At 34.0% G+C, this 25624-nt stretch overlaps 1 protein-coding gene across 1 annotated transcript in view; it reads left to right on the forward strand.

The window, feature by feature from the left end:
* Positions 1–25624, forward strand: part of LOC148945225 (cGMP-dependent protein kinase, isozyme 2 forms cD5/T2-like) — a 134611-nt gene that overhangs the window by 33044 nt on the left and 75943 nt on the right. The window contains exon 4 of the mRNA XM_089098980.1: positions 20013–20159. Coding sequence (XP_088955106.1) covers positions 20013–20159 — 147 coding nt within the window. The remainder of the gene's footprint in view (positions 1–20012; positions 20160–25624) is intronic.

Below are 25624 nucleotides of genomic sequence, written 5' to 3' on the forward strand. Positions count from 1 at the left end.
CGAACTCCAAAGATATTAATAACCAAACGCCATGGAAACAGTTCTCCAAGAAACATCTTAGCGATGAATTGTTTTAGCGCGGGAATCAGGTTTCTTATTAATTTGAAATACCTCAGCGCAGAGATGCCAAAAACAAAAGGAACACGCTGAATTTACGTTTAGGGAATTATTTGGGCGAAACTGTTTTAGACAGGTTATGGGATTATTTCAGCGAAACAGTTAGAGACATTTTAAAAGATGATTTTAGAAATGGTTTTAGAAGAGAATTTGAGGGTAAAACTCTGTGGTCGTTATAATACACAAGTTCCATTTGAACAGTGTTGTGAGGTCCTCTACCCCAAGCCCAAAGGGTTCCAATCCCCCTACCCAACCCCGAAGGAAGCCCCCGGTACTCAAAGGTCCCCCCAAGCTCCCAAAGAGCCCCAGTCCCCCAAACGCCCTCCTCAGACCCCCAACAGCCCTCCCCTGGTCCTCAAAGGGCCCCGGACCCCCAAAGGGCCCACCGGCCCTCAAGGTTCCCCCAGACCCCCCCCCCCCCGGGGCCCAAAGGGCCACCCCCCCCCCTTTGGCCCTCCAAAGGGGCCCCTCTCCATCCATCTCCTCCCTCCTCCTCCCCTTCCCCTCCCTTCCCTCCCTCCTCCTCCTCCTCCCACCTCCTCCTCCCCTCCTCCTCCCCTCCCCTCCCCTCCCCTTCCCTCCCCCATTTTTTATACTTTTTTTGTGCATTGAGACACAGAACGATCCACTCCCCCGCCCCCCCCCCTCCAAAGGTCTGATTTTTCAAAGTTCATTTTGAATTTCCCTTGATTTTTCAAAGTTCATTTTGAATTTCTTTCGGTGAAATGCAAGAGTTGGAATATTTCAGTAGTGTTTTGATATGGTTTACCTTGTCACAGTTACATTCTCTTGATTTTTCAAAGTTCATTTAGAATTTCTTTCATTGAAATGCAAGAGTTGGAATATTTCACTAGCGTTTTGTCATGGATTACCATGTCACAGTTACATTCTCTTAATTTTTCAAAGTTCATTTTGAATTTCTTTCATTGAAATGCAAGAGTTGGAATATTTCAGTAATGTTTTGTTGCGGTTTACCTTGTCACAGTTACATTCTCTTGATTTTTCAAAGTTCATTTTGAATTTCTTTCGTTGAAATGTAAGAGTTGGAATATATCAGTAGTGTTTTGTCATGGTTTACCTTGTCAGAGTTACATTCTCTTAAATTTTCAAAGATCATTTGGGTTTTTTTTCGTTGAAATGAAAGAGTGGGATTATTTAAGTAGTGTTTTTTCGTGGTTTACCTTGTCAAAGTTACATTTTATTGATTTTTCAAAATTCATTTGAATTTCTTTCATGGAAATGCAAGAGTTGGATTATTTCAGTAGTGTTTTGTTGTGGTTTAACTTGTCACAGTTACATTCTCTTGAGTTTTCAAAGTTCATTTCGAATTTCTTTCGTTGAAATGCAAGAGTCGGAATATTTCAGTAGTGTTTTGTCATGGTTTACCTTGTCACAGTTACGTTTTCTTGATTATTCAAAGTTCATTTTGAATTTCTTTCATTGAAATGCAAGAGTTGGAATATTTAAGTAGTGTTTTGTTGTGCTTTATCTTGTCACAGTTACATTCTCTTGAGTTTTCAAAGTTCATTTCGAATTTCATTCGTTGAAATGCAAGAGTCGGAATATTTCAGTAGTGTTTTGTCATGGTTTACCTTGTCACAGTTACGTTTTCTTGATTTTTCAAAGTTCATTTTGAATTTCTTTCATTGAAATGCAAGAGTTGGAATATTTACGTAGTGTTTTGTTGTGGTTTACCTTGTCACAGTTAAATTCTCTTGATTTTTCAAAGTTCATTTTGAATTTGTTTCATTGAAATGCAAGAGTTGGAATATTTACGTAGTGTTTTGTTGTGGTTTACCTTGTCACAGTTACGTTCTCTTGATTTTTCAAAGTTCATTTCGAATTTCTTTCATTGAAATGCAAGAGTTGGATTATTTCAGTAGTGTTTTGTTGTGGTTTACCTAGTCAAAGTTACACTGTCTTGATTTTTCAAAGTTCATTTTGGATTTCTTTCGGTGAAATGCAAGAGTTGGAATATTTCAGTAGTGTTTTGATATGGTTTACCTTGTCACAGTTACATTCTCTTGATTTTTCAAAGTTCATTTAGAATTTCTTTAATTGAAATGCAAGAATTGAAATATTTCACTAGTGTTTTGTCGTGGTTTACCATGTCACAGTTACATTCTCTTAATTTTTCAAAGTTCATTTTTTATTTGTTTTGTTGAAATGCCAGAGTTGGAATATTTCAGTATCCTTATGTTGTGGTTTACCTTATCACAGATACATTATGTTGATTTTTCAAAGTTCATTTTGAATTTCTTTCAATTAAATGAAAGAGTGGGATTATTTCAGTAGTGTTTTGTCGTGGTTTAACATGTCACAGTTACATTCCCTTGATTTTTCAAAGTTCATTTTGAATTTCTCTCATTGAAATGCAAGAGTTGGAATATTTCAGTAGTGTTTTGTTGTGGTTTACTTTGTCACACTTACATTCTCATGATTTTTCAAAGTTCATTTTGAATTTCTTTAATTGAAATGTAAGAGATGGAATATTTCAGTAGTGTTTTGTCGTGGTTTACCTTGTCATACTTACATTCTCTTAATTTTTCAAAGTTCATTTTGGTTTTATTTCGGTGAAATGCAAGAGTTGGAATATTTCAGTAGTGTTTTGAGGTGGTTTACCTTGTCACAGCTACATTCTCTTGATTTTTCAAAGTTCATTTTGGTTTATTTCTGTGAAATGCAAGAGTTGGAATATTTCAGTAGTGTTTTGTCGTGGTTTACCATGTCACACTTACATTCTCTTAATTTTTCAAAGTTAATTTTTGATTTCTTTCGATAAAATGCAAGAGTTGGAATATTTCAATAGTGTTTTGTCGTGATTTAACTAGTCACAGTTACATTCTCCTAATTTTTCAATGTTCATTTAGGATTTCTTTCGTTGAAATACAAGAGTTGGAATATTTCAGTAGTGTTCTGTTGTGGTTCACCTTATCACAGTTACATTTTCTTGATTTTTGTTAGGTTAGGTTAGGCTAGATCAAGTTACGTTAGGTTAGGTTAAGTTCGGTTAGGTTAGGTTAGCCTACGTACGCGCGTACGTAGGCTAACCTAACTTAACCTAACCTAACGTAACTTGATCTAGCCTAACCTAACCTAACCTAACAAAAATCAAGAAAATAACAAGAAAAAACTAAGAGAATGTAACTGTGACACGGTAAACCATGACAAAACACTACTGAAATATTCCAACTCTTGCATTTCAATGAAAGAAATACAAAATGAACTTTGAAAAATTAAGAGAATGTAACTGTTACAAGGTAAATCACAACAAAACACTACTTAAATATTCCAACTCTTGCATTTCAATGAAAGAAATTCAAAATAAACTTTGAAAAATCAAGAGAATGTAACTGTGACAAGGTAATCCATGACAAAACACTACTGAAATATTCCAACTCTTACATTTCATCGAAAGAAATTCAAAATGAACTTTGAAAAAATCAAGAAAATGTAACTGTGATAAGGTGAACCACAACAGAACACTACTGAAATATTCCAACTCTTGCATTTCAACGAAAGAAATCAAAAATGAACTTTGAAAAATTAAGAGAATGTAACTGTGACAAGGTAAACCACGACAAAACACTATTGAAGTATTTCAACTTGCATTTCATTGAAAGAAATCCAAAATGAACTTTGAAAAATCAAGAGAATGTAAGTGTGACATGGTAAACCACAACAAAACACTACTGAAACATTCCAACTCTTGTATTTTACCCAAATAAAACCAAAATGAACTTTGAAAAATCAAGAGAATGTAGCTGTGACAAGGTAAAGCACAACAAATCACTACTGAAATATTCCAACTCTTGCATTTCACCGAAATAAAACCAAAACGAACTTTGAAAAATTAAGAGAATGTAAGTGTGACAAGGTAAACCATGACAAAACACTATTAAAATATTCCAACTCTTTCATTTCATCGAAAGAAATTCAAAATGAACTTCGAAAAATTGAGAGAATGTAACTGTGACAAGGTAAACCACGAAAAAACACTACTGAAATCTTCCAACTCTTGCATTTCATCGAAATAAAACCAAAATGAACTTTGAAAAATCAAGAGAATGTAACTGTGACAAGGTAAACCACATCAAAACTCTACTGAAATATTCCAACTCTTGCATTTCACCGAAATAAAACCAAACTGAACTTTGAAAAATTAAGAGAATGTAAGTGTGACAAGGTAAACCATGACAAAACACTACTGAAATATTCCAACTCTTTCATTTCATCGAAAGAAATTCAAAAAGAACTTTGAAAAATTACGAAAATGTAACCGTAACAGGGTAAACCACGAAAAAACACTACTGAAATATTCCAATTCTTGCATTTTAATGATAGAAATTCAAAATGAACTGTCAAAAATCATGAGAATGTAATTGTGAAATGGTAAATCATGACAAAAGACTAGTGAAATATTCTTACTCTTGCATTTCAATGAAAGAAATTCTAAATGAACTTTGAAAAATCAAGAGAATGTAACTGTGACATGGTAAACCATATCAAAACACTACTGAAATATTCCAACTGTTGCATTTCAACGAAAGAAATTCAAAATGAACTTTGAAAAATTAAGAGAATGTAACTGTGACAAGGTAAACCACGAGAAAACACTACTGAAATAATCCAACTCTTGCATTTCAATGAAAGAAATTCAAAATGAACTTTGAAAAATCAAGAGAACGTAACTGTGACAAGGTAAACCACAACAAAACACTACTGAAATATTCCGACTCTTGCATTTCAACGAAAGAAATTCAAATGAACTTCGAAAAATTAAGAGAATGTAACTGTGACAAGGTAAAGCACAACAAAACACTACTGAAATAATCCAACTCTTGCATTTCAATGAAAGAAATTCGAAATGAACTTTGAAAAATTAAGAGAATGTAACTGTGACATGGTAAACCACGAGAAAACACTACGTAAATATTCCAACTCTTGCATTTCAATGAAACAAATTCAAAATGAACTTTGAAAAATCAAGAAAATTTAACTGTGACAAGGTAAACCACGAGAAAACACTACTGAAATATTCCAACTCTTGCATTTCAATGAAAGAAATTCAAAATAAACTTTGAAAAATCAAGAAAACGTAACTGTGACAAGGTAAACCATGACAAAACACTACTGAAATATTCCGACTCTTGCATTTCAACGAAAGAAATTCGAAATGAACTTTGAAAACTCAAGAGAAAGTAACTGTGACAAGGTAAAGCACAACAAAACACTACTGAAATAATCCAACTCTTGCGTGAACCACAACAGAACACTACTGAAATATTCCAACTCTTGCATTTCAACGAAAGAAATCAAAAATGAACTTTGAAAAATTAGGAGAATGTAACTGTGACTAGGTAAACCACGACAAAACACTATTGAAGTATTCCAACTCTTGCATTTCGTTGAAAGAAATCCAAAAGCAACTTTGAAAAATCAAGAGAATATAAGTGTGACATCGTAAACCACATCACAAAATTACTGAAATATTCTAAGTCTTGTATTTTACCGAAATAAAATCAATATTAACTTTGAAAAATTACGAGAATGTAACTGTGACAAGGTAAACCACGACAAAACACTACTGAAATATTCCAACTCTTTCATTTCATCGAAAGAAATTCAAAATGAACTTTGAAAAATTAAGAGAATGTAACTGTGACAAGGTAACCCATGACAAAACGCTAGTCAAATATTCCAACTCTTGCATTTCAATGATAGAAATTCAAAATGAACTTTGTAAAATTAAGAGAACGGAACTTTTACAAGGTACACCGAAACAAAAAACTACTGAAATATTCCAACTCTTGCAATTCAACTAAATAAATGCAAAATAAACTTTGAAAAATCAATAGAATGTAACTGTGACATGGTAAACCATGACAAAACACTAGTGGAATATTCTAACTCTTACATTTCATTGAAAGGAATTCTAAATGAACTTTGAAAAATCAAGAGAATGTAACTGTGACATGGTAAACCATATCAAAACACTACTGAAATATTCCAACTCTTGCATTTCACCGAAAGAAATTCAAAATGAACTTTGAAAAATCAAGAGAATGTAACTGTGACAAGGTAAACCAAGAAAAAACACTACTGAAATATTCCAACTGTTGCATTTCAATAAAAGAAATTCAAAATGAACTTTGAAAAATCAAGAAAACGTAAGTGTGACAAGGTAAAGCACAACAAAACACTACTGAAATATTCCTACTCTTGCACTTCAATGAAAGAAATTCAAATGAACTTTGAAAAATCAAGAGAATGTAACTGTGACAATGTAAAGCACAACAAAACACTACTTAAATAATCCAACTCTTGCATATCAATGAAAGAAATTCGAAATGAACTTTGAAAAATCAAGAGAATGTAACTGTGACAAGGTAAACCACAACAAAACACTACGTAAATATTCCAACTCTTGCATTTCAATGAAACAAATTCAAAATGAACTTTGAAAAATCAAGAGAATTTAACTGTGACAAGGTAAACCACGAGAAAACACTACTGAAATAATCCAACTCTTGCATTTCAATGAAAGAAATTCAAAATGAACTTTGAATAATCAAGAAAATGTAACTGTGACAAGGTAAACCACGATAAAACACTACTGAAATATTCCGACTCTTGCATTTCAACGAATGAAATTAGAAATGAACTTTGAAAACTCAAGAGAATGTAACTGTGACAAGGTAAAGCACAACAAAACACTACTGAAATAATCCAACTCTTGCGTGAACCACAACAGAACACTACTGAAATATTCCAACTCTTGCATTTCAACGAAAGAAATCAAAAATGAACTTTGAAAAATTAGGAGAATGTAACTGTGACAAGGTAAACCACGACAAAACACTATTGAAATATTCCAACTCTTGCATTTCGTTGAAAGAAATCCAAAAGGAACTTTGAAAAATTAAGAGAATGTAAGTGTGACATGGTAAACCACAACAAAAAACTACTGAAATATTCCAAGTCTTGTATTTTACCGAAATAAAACCAAAATTAACTTTGAAAAATTAAGAGAATGTAACTGTGACAAGTTAAACCACATCAAAACACTACTGAAATATTCCAACTCTTGCATTTCACCGAAATAAAACCAAAATGAACTTTTAAAAATCAAGAGAACGTAAGTGTGACAAGGTAAACCATGACAAAACACTATTAAAATATTCCAACTCTTTCATTTCATCTAAAGAAATTCAAAATGAACTTCGAAAAATTAAGAGAATGTAACTGTGACAATGTAAACCACGACAAAAACTACTGAAATATTCCAACTCTTGCATTTCATCGAAATAAAAACAAAATTAACTTAGAAAAATCAATAGAATGTAACTCTGAAAAGGTAAACCACCACAAAACTCTCTTAAAATATTCCAACTCTTGCATTTCACCTAAATAAAAACAAACTTAACTTTGAAAAATTAAGAGAATGTAAGTCCGACGAGGTAAACCATGACAAAACACTATTTAAATATTACAACTCTTTCATTTCATCGAAAGAAATTCAAAATGAACTTAGAAAAATTAAGAGAATGTAACTGTGACAAGGTAAACCACGACAAAACACTACTGAAATATTCCAACTCTTGCATTTCAATGATAGAAATTCAAAATGAACTTTGTAAAATTAAGAGAATGTAACTGTGACAAGGTAAACCACGAGAAAACACTACTGAAATATTCCAACTCTTGCATTTCAATGAAAGAAATTCAAAATGAACTTTGAAAAATCAAGAAAACGTAACTGTGACAAGGTAAAGCACAACAAAACACTACTGAAATATTCCGACTCTTGCATTTCAACGAAAGAAATTCAAATGATTTTTGAAAAATCAAGAGAATGTAACTGTGACATGGTAAAGCACAACAAAACACTACTGAAATAATCCAACTCTTGCATTTCAATGAAAGAAATTCGAAATGAACTTTGAAAAATCAAGAGAATTTAACTGTGACTAGGTAAACCACAACAAAACACTACGTAAATATTCCAACTCTTGCATTTCAATGAAACAAATTCAAAATGAACTTTGAAAAATCAAGAGAATTCAACTGTGACAAGGTAAACCACGAGAAAACACTACTGAAATATTCCAACTCTTGCATTTCAATGAAAGAAATTCAAAATGAACTTTGAAAAATCAAGAAAACGTAACTCTGACAAGGTAAACCATGACAAAACACTACTGAAATATTCCGACTCTTGCATTTCAACGAAAGAAATTCGAAATGAACTTTGAAAACTCAAGAGAATGTAACTGTGACAAGGTAAAGCACAACAAAACACTACTGAAATAATCCAACTCTTGCATTTCAATGAAATAAACTCAAATGAACTTTGAAAAATCAAGAGAATGTAACTGTGACAAGGTAAACCACAACAAAACACTACTGAAATATTCCAACTCTTGCATTTCAACGAAAAAAAAACAAAATGATCTTTGAAAATTTAAGAGAATGTAACTCTGACAAGGTAAACCATGACAAAACACTACTGAAATATTCCAACTCTTACATTTCAACAAAAGAAATTCAAAATGAACTTTGAAAAACCAAGAGAATGTAACTGTGACAAGGTAAACCGCAACAAAACATTACTGAAATATTCCAACTCTTGCATTTCAACGAAAGAAATTCAAAATGAACTTTGAAAAATCAAGAGAATGTAACTGTGACATGGTAATCCATGACAAAACGCTAGTGAAATATTCCAACTCTTGCATTTCAATGAAAGAAATTCTAAATGAACTTTGAAAAATCAAGAGAATGTAACTCTGACAAGGTAAACCACGACAAAACACTACTGAAATATTCCAACTCTGGCATTTCAACGAATGAAATTCAAAATGAACTTTGGAAAATCAAGAGAATGTATCTTTGACAATGTAAACCATGACAAAACACTACTGAAATATTCCAACTCTTGTATTTCAACGAAAACAAATTCAAAATGAACTTTGAAAAACTAAGAGAATGTAACTGTGACACGGTAAACCACGACAAAACACTACTGAAATATTCCAACTCTTTCATTTCAACGAAATAAATCCAAAATGAACTTTGAAAAATTAAGAGAATGTAACTTTGCCAAAGTAAACCACGGCAAAACACTACTGAAATATTCCAACTCTTGCATTTCACGAAAGAAATCCGAAATGAACTTTGAAAGATCAAGAGAATGTAACTGTGACAAGGTAAACCACGACAAAACACTACTGAAATATTCCAAATCTTGCATTTCAACGAAATCAATCCAAAATGAACTTTGAAAAATTAAGAGAATGTAACTTTGACAAAATAAACCACGGCAAAACACTACTGAAATATAGCAACTCTTGAATTTCACGAAAGAAATCCGAAATGAACTGTGAAAGATCAAGAGAATGTAACTGTGACAAGATAAACCACGACGAAATGCTACTGAAATATTCCAACTCTTGCATTTCAACGAAAGAAATCCACAATGAACTTTGAAAAATCAAGAGAATGTAACTCTGACAAGGTAAACCACGACAAAACACTACTGAAATATTCCAACTCTGGCATTTCAACGAATGAAATTCAAAATGAACTTTGGAAAATCAAGAGAATGTATCTTTGACAATGTAAACCATGACAAAACACTACTGAAATATTCCAACTCTGGCATTTCAACGAATGAAATTCAAAAATTGAACTTTGGAAAATCAAGAGAATGTATCTTTGACAATGTAAACCATGACAAAACACTACTGAAATATTCCAACTCTTGCATTTCAACGAAAACAAAATCAAAATGAACTTTGAAAAATAAATAGAATTTAACTGTGAAATGTTAATCAACGACAAAACACTAGTGATATAGTTCAACTCTTACAATTCAACGAACAAAATTCAAAATAACATTTGAAAAATCCAGACAATGTAATTTTGATAAGGTAAACCACTACAGAACAGTACTGAAATAGTCCAACATTTGTATTTCAACGAAAGAAATCCAAAATTAACATTGAAAAATTTAGAGAATGTAACTGTGACAAGGTAAATCATGACAAAACACTTTTGAAATATTCCAACTCTTGCATTTCATTGAAAGAAATCTAAAATGAACTTTGAAAAATTAAGAGAATGTAAGTGTGACATGGTAAACCAAGACAAAACACTACTGAAATATTCCAACTCTTGCATTTTAACGAAATAAAGCCAAAATGAACTTTGAAAAATCAAGAGAATGTAGCTGTGACAAGGTAAACCACATCAAAACACTACTGAAATATTCCAACTCTTGCATTTCACCGAAATAAAACCAAAACGAACTTTGAAAAATTAAGAGAATGTAAGTGTGACAAGGTAAACCATGACAAAACACTATTGAAATATTCCAACTCTTTCATTTCATCGTAAGAAATTCAAAATAAACTTCGAAAAATTGAGAGAATGTAACTGTGACAAGGTAAACCACGAAAAAACACTACTGAAATCTTCCAACTCTTGCATTTCATCGAAATAAAACCAAAATGAACTTTGAAAAATCAAGAGAATGTAACTGTGACAAGGTAAACCACATCAAAACTCTACTGAAATATTCCAACTCTTGCATTTCATCGAAATAAAACCAAAATGAACTTTGAAAAATTAAGAGAATGTAAGTGTGACAAGGTAAACCACGACAAATCACTACTGAAATATTCCAACTCTTTCATTTCATCGAAAGAAATTCAAAATGAACTTTGAAAAATTAAGAGAGTGTAACTGTGACATGGTAAACCATGACAAAACACTAGTGAAATATTCCAACTCTTGCATTTCAATGAAAGAAGTTCAAAACGAACTTTGAAAAATTAAGAGAATGTTTCTGTTACAAGGTAAACCATAGCAAAACACTACTGAAATATTCCAACTCTTGCATTTCACCGAAATAAAACCAAAATGAACTTTGAAAAATTAAGAGAATGTAAGTGTGAAAAGGTAAACCATGACAAAACACTTTTAATAAACCACGACAAAACACTACTGAAATATTCCATCTCTTACATTTCAATTAAAGAAATTCAAAATGAACTTTGAAAAATCATGAGAATGTAAGTGTGAGAAAGTAAACCACAACAAAACACTACTGAAATATTCCAACTCTTGCATTTCAAGGAGAGAAATTCAAAATGAACTTTGAAAAATCAAGGGAATGTAACTGTCACATGGTAAACCACGACAAAACACTACTGAAATAATCCCACTCTTTCATTTCAATGAAAGTAATTCAAAATGAACTTTGAAAAATCAAGCTAATATAGCTGTGACAAGGTAAACCACAACAAAAGACCATTGAAACAATCCAACTCTCGCATTTCATTGAAAGAAATTAAAAATTAACCTCGAAAAATCAAGAGAATGTAACTGTGACAAGGTAAACCATGACAAAACACTAGTGAAATATTCCAACTCTTGCATTTCAATTAAAGAAATTCTAAATGAACTTTGAAAAATCAAGAGAATGTAACTGTGACAAGGTAAACCATATCAAAACACTACTGAAATATTCCAACTCTTGCATTTCACCGAAAGAAATTCAAAATGAACTTTGAAAAATTAAGAGAATGTAACTGTGACAAGGTAAACCACGAGAAAACACTACAGAAATATTCCAACTCTTGCATTTCAATGAAAGAAATTCAAAATGAACTTTGAAAAATCAAGATAAAGTAACTGTGACAAGGTAAAGCACAACAAAACACTACTGAAATATTCCAACTCTTGCATTTCAATGAAATAAATTAAAATGAACTTTGAAAAATTAAGAGAATGTAACTGTGACAATGTAAAGAACAACAAAACACTACTGAAATAATCCAACTCTTGCATTTCAATGAAAGAAATTCTAAATGAACTTTGAAAAATTAAGAGAATGTATCTGTGACATGGTAAACCACGACAAAACACTACGTAAATATTCCAACTCTTGCATTTCAATGAAACAAATTCAAAATGAACTTTGAAAAATCAAGAAAATTTAACTGTGACAAGGTAAACCACAACAAAACACTACGTAAATATTCCAACTCTTGCATTTCAATGAAAGAAATTCAAAATTAACTTTGAAAAATCAAGAGAATGTAACTGTGTCATGGTAAACCATGACAAAACACTACTGAAATATTCCGACTCTTGCATTTCAACGAATGAAATTCGAAATGAACTTTGAAAACTCAAGAGAATGTAACTGTGACAAGGTAAAGCACAACAAAACACTACTGAAATAATCCAACTCTTGCATTTCAATGAAAGAAATTCAAAATGAACTTTGAATAATCAAGAAAACGTAACTGTGACAAGGTAAACCATGACAAAACACTACTGAAATATTCCGAGTCTTGCATTTCAACGAATGAAATTCGAAATGAACTTTGAAAACTCAAGAGAATGTAACTGTGACAAGGTAAACCACGACAAAACACTACTGAAATATTCCAACTCTTGCATTTCAATGAAAGAAATTCAAATGAACTTTGAAAAATCAAGAGAATGTATCTGTGACAAGGTAAACCATGACAAAACACTACTGAAATATTCCAACTCTTGCATTTCAACGAAACAAAAACCAAATGATCTTTGAAAATTTAAGAGAATGTAACTCTGACAAGGTAAACCATGACAAAACACTACTGAAATATTCCAACTCTTACATTTCAACGAAAGAAATTCAAAATGAACTTTGAAAAACCAAGAGAATGTAACTGTGACAAGGTAAACCGCAACAAAACATTACTGAAATATTCCAACTCTTGCATTTCAATGAAAGAAATTCAAAATGAACTTTGAAAAATCAAAAGAATGTAACTGTGATATGGTAATCCATGACAAAACGCTAGTGAAATATTCCAACTCTTGCATTTCAATGAAAGAAATTCTAAATGAACTTTGAAAAATCAAGAGAATTTAACTGTGACAAGGTAAACCATATCAAAACACTACTGAAATATTCCAACTCTTGCATTTCACCGAAAGAAATTCAAAATGAACTTTGAAAAATCAAGGGAAATTCAAAATGAACTTTGAAAAATCAGACCTTTGGAGGGGGGAGGGGATCGTTCTGTGTCTCAATGCACAAAAAAAGTATAAAAAATGGGGGAGGGAAGGGGAGGAGGGGAGGGGAGGAGGAGGGGAGGAGAAGGTGGGAGGAGGAGGAGGGGAAGGGGAGGGGAAGGGGAGGAGGAGGGGGAAGGGGAGGAGGGGGGAAGGGGAGGAGGAGGGAGGAGATGGAGGGAGAGGGGCCCCTTTGGGGGGCCAAAGGGGGGTGGCCCTTTGGGCCCCGGGGGGGGGGGGTTTGGGGAACCTTGAGGGCCGTTGGGCCCTTTGGGGGTCCGGGGGCCCTTTGAGGACCAGGGGAGGGCCGTTGGGGGTCTGAGGAGGGCGTTAGGGGGACTGGGGCTCTTTGGGAGCTTGGGGGGACCTTTGAGTACCGGGGGCTTCCTTCGGGGTTGGGTAGGGGGATTGGAATCCTTTTGGCTTGGGGTAGAGGACCTCACAACACTGTTCAAATGGAACTTGTGTATTATAACGACCACAGAGTTTTACCCTCAAATTCTCTTCTAAAATCATCTTTTAAAATGTCTCTAACTGTTTCGCTGAAATAATCCCATAACCTGTCTAAAACAGTTTCGCCCAAATAATTCCCTAAACGTAATTTCAGCGTGTTCCTTTTGTTTTTGGCATCTCTGCGCTGAGGCATTTCAAATTAATAAGAAACCTGATTCCCGCGCTAAAACAATTCATCGCTAAGATGTTTCTTGGAGAACTGTTTCCATGGCGTTTGGTTATTAATATCTTTGGAGTTCGACCAAAAGAGTTGTTTCCGAGGCAAAGACATTAATGACTTGGATCTATTCCTGGAGAAATGTTGACAGTACCTGTCAGACATTATTAAACTTTGCCTGGAAACAATTTGATTAATGACGGACAGCACAGGTGTTCCAAATTCCCAATCGATTACGCAATCAATTTCCCAGAAATTCATCTCCCCTAGGGACTCTATGCCCATATTAGGAGCCCCGTCAGCATTAAAAATGCTGACAGGACCACGTGGTCCTGTCACGAGTAGCACCCCCCTCTCTACTAATATATCCGTGGAGGATGTTTCTTTGGGGTAAGGGACATTTCTATGAAGGGGGCGCCGGATTTCCAAGCATTATTTAAAAAACGATCAGAAATTAAATTAAAAAAAACAAGGTTTTTCAACTGAAAGTAAGAAGCAACATTAGAACTGAAAACGAACAGAAATTATAACGTATGTGACGGGATTCTCCCCCAAGTCAATACCTCGCTCTTTACGCTACAGTTTTTTTTAAGTGCTTTCAAAAGAGCTATCTATTCTAATTAAACGGCCTTTGTGATTCAGGGGTTTGTGAATCAATTTTTTTTTTAACTTTTAACGTAAAGAGCGTGGTATTGACTAAGGGGAGAACCCCCATATATACGTAATAACATATACGTAATAAAAAAAAAAAAAATGTAAAAAACAAGCGATACGGCTCAATAGTAATCGAAACTTTTAAAAACGGAATTTTGATGTCAATAAATGTATCAAAAGAATGTGTTTATAATGCTGATTCTAAATATATAAATTTTATTAAGTTTAGTTTTACTCATCAAAGGCTACGAGCCTGAGAAAATTTACCCGATTTTTTAAAGAGGGGGAAACATCCCCTACAAGTGAAAGAATTTTAATGAAAATCACACCGTCAGATTCAGCGTATCAGAAAACCCTATTACATAGGTTTCAAGCTCATATCTGCAAAAATTTGCAACTTTGTATTTTTTGCCAGAAGAAAATATAGGCTACTAATATAGAAGTTAGTTACGTAAGTTAATTTGTAAATTACGTCATAACCAAATTTAGAGACATCCATTTAGCAAAAGAAAAACAAAATTTTTTGCAAATTTCGTTTACTTATTCAATGACGGTGAGCCAAAATAAAAGCTGCATTAACTAAAAAACGATCAGAAATTAAATAAAAAAAAAACAAGTTTTTTAAACTGAAAGTAAGAAGCGACATGCGATTTTTTTTTCTTTCCTTTTTATTTTCTGTACTCCATTACATTCTCTTGTAGATGGTGGGGTATTGAATGCCATTATTATATAATAAAGCTTCGACAGAAGACAATAAATTTAACCCCTCACTCGTTAATCCAACTATTCATTATGCCGTACTGTGATTTATCTTATAAATTTATTTGCATCTCTTCTCCCTCCCTCCCTGTAAAGAAATGATTGACCGGCCGAGCCAGGACGGTCATCCCATCATCCCGTTTTAACTTTTTTGGTCCTAGTCGTGGTCACAACATTTGCTATTAGAGTGTAAACATCTGATGCTACGCACTCAAAGTGCTGTTGATAACTATTTACATTTCGTTGAATTGCTTCCGAACTTAGGAGGACCCAATTGTAAATATTCAAGAAATAAATCAGTAATGGAATCACGGAATACGGTTGTTGTAATATAATCCTTACAAAGCTAAAATATGTTTGCAAAGCTAAAATGTGTTTGTATACTAAAGTATATTCATGTGAAACTGTTCATGTTTTCTAATCCGTGCAGTAAGGGAAGAAAATACCAAAAATGATAAATTAGCTATACACATTTCTTGGTTCAAACTTTTATACTGAATCAATTGGTAAAGTTCATTTGTTCATATTTTGTCAGTTCATAGGTTCAGCAGAGAATAATAGCGAAGCCGTATCCAGGATTTTTGTTTCGAAGGAGGGGGGGGGGTGTTAAAAAAAATTACAAAACTCATCATAAACTTGTTTATATGCATTTTGTTACTTTTTAATAGCTGGAAAAATTTTCGGGATGGGGTTCAAACCCATTTACTCCCCCCTCTACATACTGCCTTGAAACCAAGCATTTCTCAAATATCGTAGCTTCTTTTTCGGCATTTATTTTTTTTTCAGTTCGTTGGACTTTTATCCATATGAACTCGCGAAAAAAGAAGTCTTGTAAATAATTTTGGGTACTGGTGCATTATGCGGGCGCCGTGAAGAAGTCAAGTTTGGTCAATGCTAATGAAATAAAATAGGATGAATATATAATAGTTTAGAAACACATTTGGGCTATATACGTATTTGCACATTAGGGGGGGGGGTTAATGCATAGCATACATTAAAATCTCTGCTTGACAACAAGGGGCCTGGGTTCAATCCTAGCTTCCGGGGGGGGGGGCCTGGGATTGCATGGAGATTACTCATTAGCGTCCACATATATCAAACAAAAAGAACAAGAAGTGAGCGTGATGCTTATACAAATTTCTGATTAAAATCATATATAACTGGGATGTCAATCTTCAAGCATAGACGTCAGTGAATATGTTCATATTCAAAATATGCATATTGTTTTATTCTATTCTCTTTATTGGACCGTTTCCGACGATAAAAACTCAAATTAAGAAATGATAAAATCCTTAGAAATTAAACTGTTGGTTTTTTGTCGCCCATTCAGTATAAGACATGTTAAAATAGTTTAGGCCTTGTTCTGGGTTAATTGCAGTGGTTATTCAGTCGATCAAAAGGTTATCATGAATCTAATGTTTATAATCTGTGTTTCACGACCTTTGATATTTGAAATTATAGGCTAATTTGAGTGATTTTAACAAGTCTTATAATGAATAGGTCTCATGATATAGTACCTAAATCGTGCTCTCGGATTGCTTAACCGGTCATTGCTGTACCAAAGAGAAACTTAAAGAAAATATATAGTGCGCGCATTTGTGTGAAAATGGATTACTACATGAGAAGTAAGTAAAGAGAAAGCCTCCTCAATTGCAAGTGGGATTTATAAGTAATCAAAGTTTGAAAACTATGTAGCTTAAAAGGAGACATTTAACACTTAATGATTCTAAATGTGTTACTTTTTTCTGACTTTTGACGTTGAAAGTTTTAAGCACAAGGAAATTTGTAGTATTTTAGAGAAAGGGTAGAAATATCCCTTAATATGGTTTAGATGAGTAAATTTAAAACCAAAATAATAGTGAATTCAGCAGATGTACTGAAAAGGGGTATTCCTTTGCACTCCTCGCTTAAAAGTGGAAGAATATTTCAGATGCAGAGGGTCCTTTACCGATATTGTTGGTGGTTCAGGCAAGGACACTCAGTTCAAAACATCTTCAGAATTGTATTGGCCTAACTAAAGAAGAATTTAAGGAGGGAAAGATTTACTTTGTTAAAGATCCAGATCCGGTTGTCGATTGTCCGTTTCGTAATTTTCTGCGTATATTAAACTTGGTCTGTGAAAGTCACAGATGTCCATATTTCCGTTTTTAAGTTTTGGTGAATGGGAGAGTTTCCTTCTTTTATTAATTAAATAAAAAAAAACAAGTTTTTTAAACTGAAAGTAAGGAGCGACATTAAAACTTAAAACGAACACAAATTATTCCGTATATGAAAGGGGCTGTCCCTTCTTCAATGCTTCGCTCTTTACGCTAAAGTGTTTTATTGTTTTAAAAAATTAAGTTGTGAGACAGAGTCAAACTTTAGCGTAAAGAGCGAGGCGTTGAGGAGGGGACAGCCCCTTTCATATACGGAATAATTTGTGTTCGTTTTAAGTTTTAATGTAGCTCCTTACTTTCAGTTTAAGAAACTTGTTTTTTATTTAATTTCTGATTGTTTTTTAGTGAATGCAACTTTCATTTTGTCTCACCGTCATTGAATAAGTAAACAAAAATTTGCATAAAAATTTCACTTTTCTTTTGTTAAATAGATGTCTCGAAATTTGGTTATGACGTAATTTACAAATTAACTTACGTAACTAACTTCTATTTTCGTATATTTTTTTTGCAGATATGAGCTTGAAACCTATGTAATAGAGTTTTCTGATACACTGAATCTGACGGTGTGATTTTCATTAAAATTCTTTCACTTGTAAGGGATGTTTCCCCCCTCTTTAAAAAAATCGGGTAAATTTTCTCAGGCTCGTAGCCTTTGATGAGTAATACTAAACTTAATAAAATTTATATATTTAGAATCAGAATTATAAACACATTCTTTTGATACATTTATTGACATCAAAATTCCGTTTTTAAAAGTTTCGATTACTATTGAGCCGTATAGCTTGTTTTATTTATTGTTTTTTTTTATTACGTATATGAGGGGGTTCTCCCCTTAGTCAATACCACGCTCTTTACGTTAAAAGTTAAACAAAAATTAATTCACAAACCCCTGAATCACAAAGGCCGTTTAATTAGAAAAGATAGCTCTTTTGAAAGCACTAAAAAAAACTAGCGTAAAGAGCGAGGTATTGACTTGGGGGAGACCCCCCTCATATACGTTATAATTTCTATTCGTTTTCAGTTCTAATGTTCCTTCTTACTTTCAGTTGAAAAAACTTGTTTTTCTTAATTTAATTTCTGATCGTTTTTTAAATAATGCTTGGAAATCCGGCGCCCCCTTCATAGAAATGTCCCTTACCCCAAAGAAACATCCTCCACGGAAAGATTCTCCAGAGTAACCCCCTCCTCTATCCACCCCCCTCCAGAAAAAATCCTTCCTGAAAATGTCTGTATACTTCCCAATAACCAATAAATAATGCTGGCAAGTCCGGCGCCCCCTTCCTGGCAATTTCCCTTCCCCCATGAAAACTTCCTTCATGGACAGATCCTCCAACATAACCCCCGACCCATCCACCCCCCCATTACCAGAAAAAAAACCTCCTGAAAACTTCTGTATACTTCCCAATAACCAATACTATATGTTAACATTCGGTAAAGTTCATAACTTTTAGCCCTCCCCCCAGGGACCTCGGGAGATTAAGTCATCCTAAAAGACATATTTATCATATTTTCGACCATGCTGAACAAAATGGCTATCTCAAAATTTTGATCGGGTGACTGGGGAAAAAATGAGCGTGGAGGGGGGGCCTAGTTGCCCTCCATTTTTTTGGTCACTTAAAAAGGGCACTAGAACTTTTAATTTCCGTTCCAATGAGCCCTCCTACGACATTCTAGGACCACTGAGTCGATACGATCACCCCTCGAAAAAAAAAACAAAAAAAATAAACACGCATCCGTGATCTTTCTTCTGGCAAAAAATACAAAATTCCACATTTTTGTAGCTAGGTGCTTGAAACCCCTACAGTAGGGTTCTCTGATATGCTGAATATGATGGTGGGATTTTCATTGAGGTTCTATAACTTTTAGGGGTCTTTACTCCTTTTTTTGAAAATCAGCCAAATTTTCTCAGGCGCGTAACTTTTTATGGGTAGCACTAAACTTGATGAAAATTATATATTTGAAATCAGCATTTAAATTTGATTCTTTTGATGTATCTATTGGTATCAAAAACCCGTTTTCTAGAGTTTCGGTTACCATTGAGCCGGGTCGCTCCTTACTTACAGTTCGTTACCACGAACTGTTTGATATTGTAATTTATTTCTCAGATAAACTTACAATTTCTTACTGCAGTTGTGTGAGATTTTCCTTGGAATATAATTGTCAGTGCGATCTCCTCAAATTGCACTTTGAAAATTCTAATGTTTAGAGGAAAATAGGTATGATAATGTGTAAAATTGTTTCTTCACGAGCAGCTGTATAGGATGAAACTTTAAAATTCAAATTTTAAATTAATTTTCGTATTTAACGAATAGAGATGCTAGTGACGTAGTTCTACAGTGATTATCAACTGTACAGGTATTGGGCCTTTAAAATTGTTGTCTTTTTGCAAGCTTAATATTTCCCATACTATTATGTTCTATTCTTTTCCATCAACCCTGTTATTCATATTTCATCAAACACACAACTCAAAAAAGCTAATTTCTAAACATTGCACCTTTTTTGTGCATAACATAGGCAAATCATTCCTTACATCATAAATGTCCATGGTAAAAATCGATTTTTATGTCATTTGTCTTTTGCAGAGAAGATGTCAGGACAGCAAACATCATCGCAGATGACCCAGAAGGTGTATCGTGCCTTGTTATTGATCGAGAAACATTCAATCAACTTATATCTAACCTTGACGAAATACGTACGAAGTACATAGATGACATACAAAATAGAAAAAAGTAAGTAACCATCACAGGTAGTTAACACTTTGGGGGTTGTAAATTCTTCTCCTTTTTTTACTACTGCTGCTATCATGGGTTTGGAAATATGGAAATCTTTCTATGTCACTCCCCTACAAGGCCGTACCCAGAGGGGGGTTTGAACCTCCCCCCGAAAGCTTTGTCTGGATCGTAAAAACGTAACGAAAATGGATATAAACAAATTTTGTATGCGTTTTTTGATTTTCCCCCCCCCTGAAATTTTTTTTTAAGTAAAACCCCCTCCGAAAAAAATCCTGGGTACGGCCTTGCTCACCTATTGCGCAACATAAGGACTACCAAAACACTTATATTAACGGGGACCATAGGTGCACACAGAAAATAATAGATAAACATTATAAAGAGTTGATACCGCCCTATTCATTTTTCTGGGAAGGGTGCTCTAAGGTGCCAGTCAAAAAGTGCCTTTCTATCCCACTACTACCCAACTTCCCCCAGAGGAGAGTGACTCTTAGGACCAACTTTGGAGTTTATACCCCCTCCCCCTCTGTCTATGCATGGCTGAAACTCTGATAATATTTAATAGTGCTAAAGGCTTGGTGTATCCGTTGTTCACTCGCGTAATATGCGTTCTCTATGTCTAATATGGTTGTTGCGTGTATCTCCTGGGTTTTAAAAATTAGCTAATTTTTTGGACGGAGAAAAATTATTATTAACTTTTTTTGGCCATAAATACGAATAATATGTGAAAATAAATCCAGAAAACTCTTTAACATACGTCAATGTGTAATGAAATTGACGTTCGACATGCAGATGTTTTTGAATAATATTTTGCAAATATTAATATTTTAATATGTATCTTCGATGATCTAAAGCCAAATTCTGAGGATTTCTCTTCTTAGTGTTTTGTAGGGGTTTATGGGGTGGGGGATATTCGATGCAGCTTGAAAACTACATAGGCTATTATGGTAAGCTAAAACATATTTAGGAAAGGTACCTTTCACAAGCTCGGAGTAGCTAAATTCATACTTGATCGTCAAATAAAGCAAAAGAAGAACAACAAAAACAAACAATTAAACAATACCAGAAAAGAATGTAATGTTATGTTTCAAATACTTAAAATGTTAAGAACAAAAACAAAGTGAACTAATGAAATTAGAAGGCCAATGTCAAGTCAACAAAAATCCCCCCCCCCCCAAAAAAAAAACTCGTAAAAATAAAAAGGGGATAAATTAGAATAAAAACAAAAACATAAGTTAGTTGGTGACTAAAAAACATAAATATAATACCCCAAAATTTGTAAAATGGGAATTAATTATTAACTTTGAGGTAAAGCGTGAGTGCGGGGGGGGGGGGGCTGCGGAGATTCACTGGGTAAAAATATCAACTGTTGACGGAATAACATTTATTATATATATTTCCGTTCAAACTCTGAGTTGGTCACCTATGGGGACTTTTGTTAAAAAACCCAGCGAGACGTAGATTTAAAGGGGTGACGATGTATAAAGAAAAAGGGGTGTGATTTGAGAGTTATGAAGGGCATTGTTGTCGAAACGCAAGGTAATTTTTGCTCTGCCTTCTTTAAGGGTGACAAGATTAGCTTTTTAAAAAAGGGAAATAGAAGGTAATGTACCCTCCTTGAAGATAATTCTTAGGCACCTTTTTTGTACTGCCTCTATTCTGTCCTACAATTCAATGGAAATGCCAGGATGCCAAACAGGACAGGCGTGCTCAAGGGTTGGGCGTACAAATGACAGGAAAATCCTCAAACAGTGCGATTTAGGAACCTTGAATCGAATTTTGTCAATATTCCCGCTTGGAACTTTGCCGTGACAATACTGGCTGTGTGTCCACATGGCGACCATGTTTAGATATTTAAATCGATTAATGGATAATAAATTCCCTGTTACCGTTCAGTGAAAGAACTTTGTACAAGGATGATTTTAAATAATAAGAGTGGCTACTTAAAAACTGAAAAAAATAAGGACCTATATATCGAGAAACGATTGAATCATTCACTTGTTGGGGGTTAGAAAACCAACGGCTATACCTCGAATTTTCATAGTCTTATAACAGAGGGAAAATATGGTTTCCAAATGCTTCTTTGGATTAAGTCACTCATTTCGACATCATTTAAATTTAGTTTGTCTTTTAAATAAAGCTGTCATTTCTATTTCTACTCTTTTTTGTTATATATTTTAGAAATGCATTTTCCCCTGCCACGTTTACTTGGGGGTGCCAGTGTCTCTAAGTAAGGTGGACAATCTATTGGTTTATCTCCATTTAAAAGTTGAAAGATCTGTCATTGTCTCAGTTTAGTCATATTGTATAAATTTTAAAACCATTTTTCATGGTTTCATGGTGAAACGGTGTCACCAAGTAGGGAGCCCATTGTTCTCACCTTAGAAACCTTTAAGTTTTGTCAGACGGAGGGTAAAACACATATTTGAATGCTATATAGTCGATATGTCGCTCGTAAAACGGTCATATGCAGAGATACTATAATAAACTGCTTACTAACAATAAAGTACTTAATTAATATAGTTGACAAGCTGGCATTTTCTTCTTAATTTCGATTTTTAAAAGAAGAAGGAATTTTAGAAAGGTAGAACTGTATTGTTACATATTAATGTAACAACTACTTGAGACTTCTGCCCAAGATTCCATTGATGAGACCTATTCTGTGCTCTTTTAAATTTCACTGAAGGGTTTCTTTTGATTCGGAAAAACAAAAGCTATGTTGCAATAGGACTACAGCCAGAGAGAAACTTCCTTTTCCATCGAAGAAATTGTGGAATGACATGGAGATAGGATTCTGGGAAACTATTAAGCAAATATTCTTGTCAACGCATTTATGTTAAAAGGCACAGGGTGATTGACTAAGTCAGGAATCTCTAAACGTTTTTGCTGGAGGGCCGTATTGACTGTCTAACAGCAGTATTTGGGCTAACTACACACTAGAGGTCGAAATTAGAAAGCATCAAAACGAGGCCTCGTTCACAAACGAGGGCCGTATTGACTGTCTAACAGCAGTATTTGGGCTAACTACACACTAGAGGTCGAAATTAGAAAGCATCAAAACACAGATGTTTTTAATTATATATTTCATATTATTAAATTTATAATATTTATATTATTTAATATTATATTTCATATTATTTGATGATACATTGATACACTGCACATGAACACTTGGATTAGTGGGAATGGTGAAATTGTTTCCTGGATGCCAAAATAGCAGATATTTCTTGCTTTAGATTTGATATCTCCAACGTCTTCAGTGACCTTAGATTATCATCAGACAAGTTAGTTCTCAAATTGTTCTTCACAGGTTTCATCCTTAAAAATGTTTTCACACAAATATATTGTTCAAAAGATTGAAAGGTACCGTGATTAAAAAGCTTTGACATTAGGAAAGTCTTCCTTAGGCAAAAACTGGTAAAAATTCTAAAGTCCTTCTCCTTTGAACTTATCCCTAAGGAGGTCATTTGCTTGCAACTCAATGACTTCCAGCTGCAGGTTATTTAAGCAACTGGCCACATCTGCTTCAAAGGAATTTTGAAATAACTTCACTTCTTCTTCCTTTGAATCCAAGTAAAAAACTGCTCCTGAAGCTGCATCTAGAGGTCTTTGATGATGTCGCATTCAAATATGTAGGGAGCTGTTGCTTCAGCCATGAAGACCTTGCATAGCTGAAAGTGTGTGAAGTTATTGGCCTGTTCTTGTTCCAAAAACAAGACAAGTTTAAATCTTAGGGCATTTAGGTGAGTGTATAGATCAGAAACTAGATTTGTCTCTTATAGTTGTAGGTTCAGAAGTTTTAAATATGACCAGTAATGTCTGCAGCAAAGGCCAATTTCTATACCTACTCTTCATCAAGCAGTAATAGGTGGGACTTGCCTTTACTTTCAAGGAATTAATTTATTTTCTTTCTTAATCCGATTACCTACTCAGGAATCCCTCACAACTTAGCCATTTTACTACTGTGTAATATGGTAAATCTTGCGATTCCGTGTCTGTATCTTTCAACATGTCTCTGAACTGTCTACGGTTGAGCCCATGTGACCTTATTAAATTCATCGTTCTCACCATAGGATTCAGTAAACTCCCAATGCTTTTATATTTAGCAAACAAAGCATACTGGGGGATAATACAGTGCAGGTACATTGGTTGTGGAATGTGTTTCTCGTTACACATCTGCTCCACTTTTCCAACCAAGCCTTGTTTTTATACCACTTGTGTTCTTTCCTCTATCAACAGTCAAGCAACTGAAGTTAGTCCAGTCCAATTTATAACCAGCAAATATATTTTTCAATTCATTGAATATATCCTCTCCAGTAGCTGTGTCTTACGTGCTATGTGGTGAAGCCAACTCTTCCATTAGATGGCGCTATATCAATTCATTGACTTTGAAAAGTCAACAAAAAGATATAAAACCATTCTGGCGATTAAAGGATCCCCAGGGGCCTGATTAGAGGATCTCGCGGGCCGCATCTGGCCCGGGGGTCGTAGTTTGAAGATCCCTGGTCTAAGTAGTTAACAATAGTTTTCGAAAGGTTTTTAATATGAAATTATGGGCTTTCTAATAAAAAACCAAAAAAAAACGGAACGTAATCCATGTTGGCATGTGTATTCTTGTTTTTTTCCTGGTTCGGCAATTTTCAATGAATCAGCAGCTCCCTGGAGTTGTCGACCATCCCTGACCTAAACTACTACCTTGATGATGTGTCTTTTTATTGCAATTGATATAAAGCGATCTAGAAAGCACAAGAAATTTACAAATATTTTAAATTTGAGGTTTTTTTAAGGCGTGCATCCTCAATTTTTTTTCTTTTGAGGGGGAGGGATGGGGTGCTAAATTTTAAAGGCATTTTTTACAGACTCGTATAAATGCAAATATAAACTATACAAAGTTAAGCTACACTCAATCCAAGCGTATATTCGTTGCCCCACCCTCTAGATGTTCTACGTATTTCAACATAATCATATAAACTTAAGTAAATATAAGTAAGACCCTTGGTAGATATGTTAAGTTTCTCATTGATATTACAGAAATAGTCAGATCATAATTCTCTTATAATTTACATATACTATATAAATACACCTCTGTTCTCTAGGTATAAGCATGTCGAATAACTAATTTTGTTAATAAGATGGGTAAGTTCGACGAAGGAAAAAACTGAATAAAACTTTCAGGTTTTCGATCACTATTAGCAAACAATTGTTTCTCCGGAAAACCTTTTTATGCCCCCAATCAAGGTCATATCCAGGCGGCAGGTATTGCTGGGTTTGAACCCCTCCCTCTAATTTTTGTCCGAACCACAAAAACGTAACAAAAACCCATATAAACAAATTTGTGATCCATTTTTTTAAGTTTTTGGGCACCTCCCACCCCTCGAACAAAAATGCTAGATACATCATTGCCTCCAAGTATTGGTAAAAAATAGATAAAAAAGGGAAAAATTCTTTTATTTTTTTTAAATGAG

Source organism: Artemia sp. Qi Xiang Cuo, chromosome 13 (genome assembly GCF_049724085.1).
Source record: "Artemia sp. Qi Xiang Cuo chromosome 13, ASM4972408v1, whole genome shotgun sequence".
In the NCBI taxonomy this organism is placed as follows: domain Eukaryota; kingdom Metazoa; phylum Arthropoda; class Branchiopoda; order Anostraca; family Artemiidae; genus Artemia; species Artemia sp. Qi Xiang Cuo.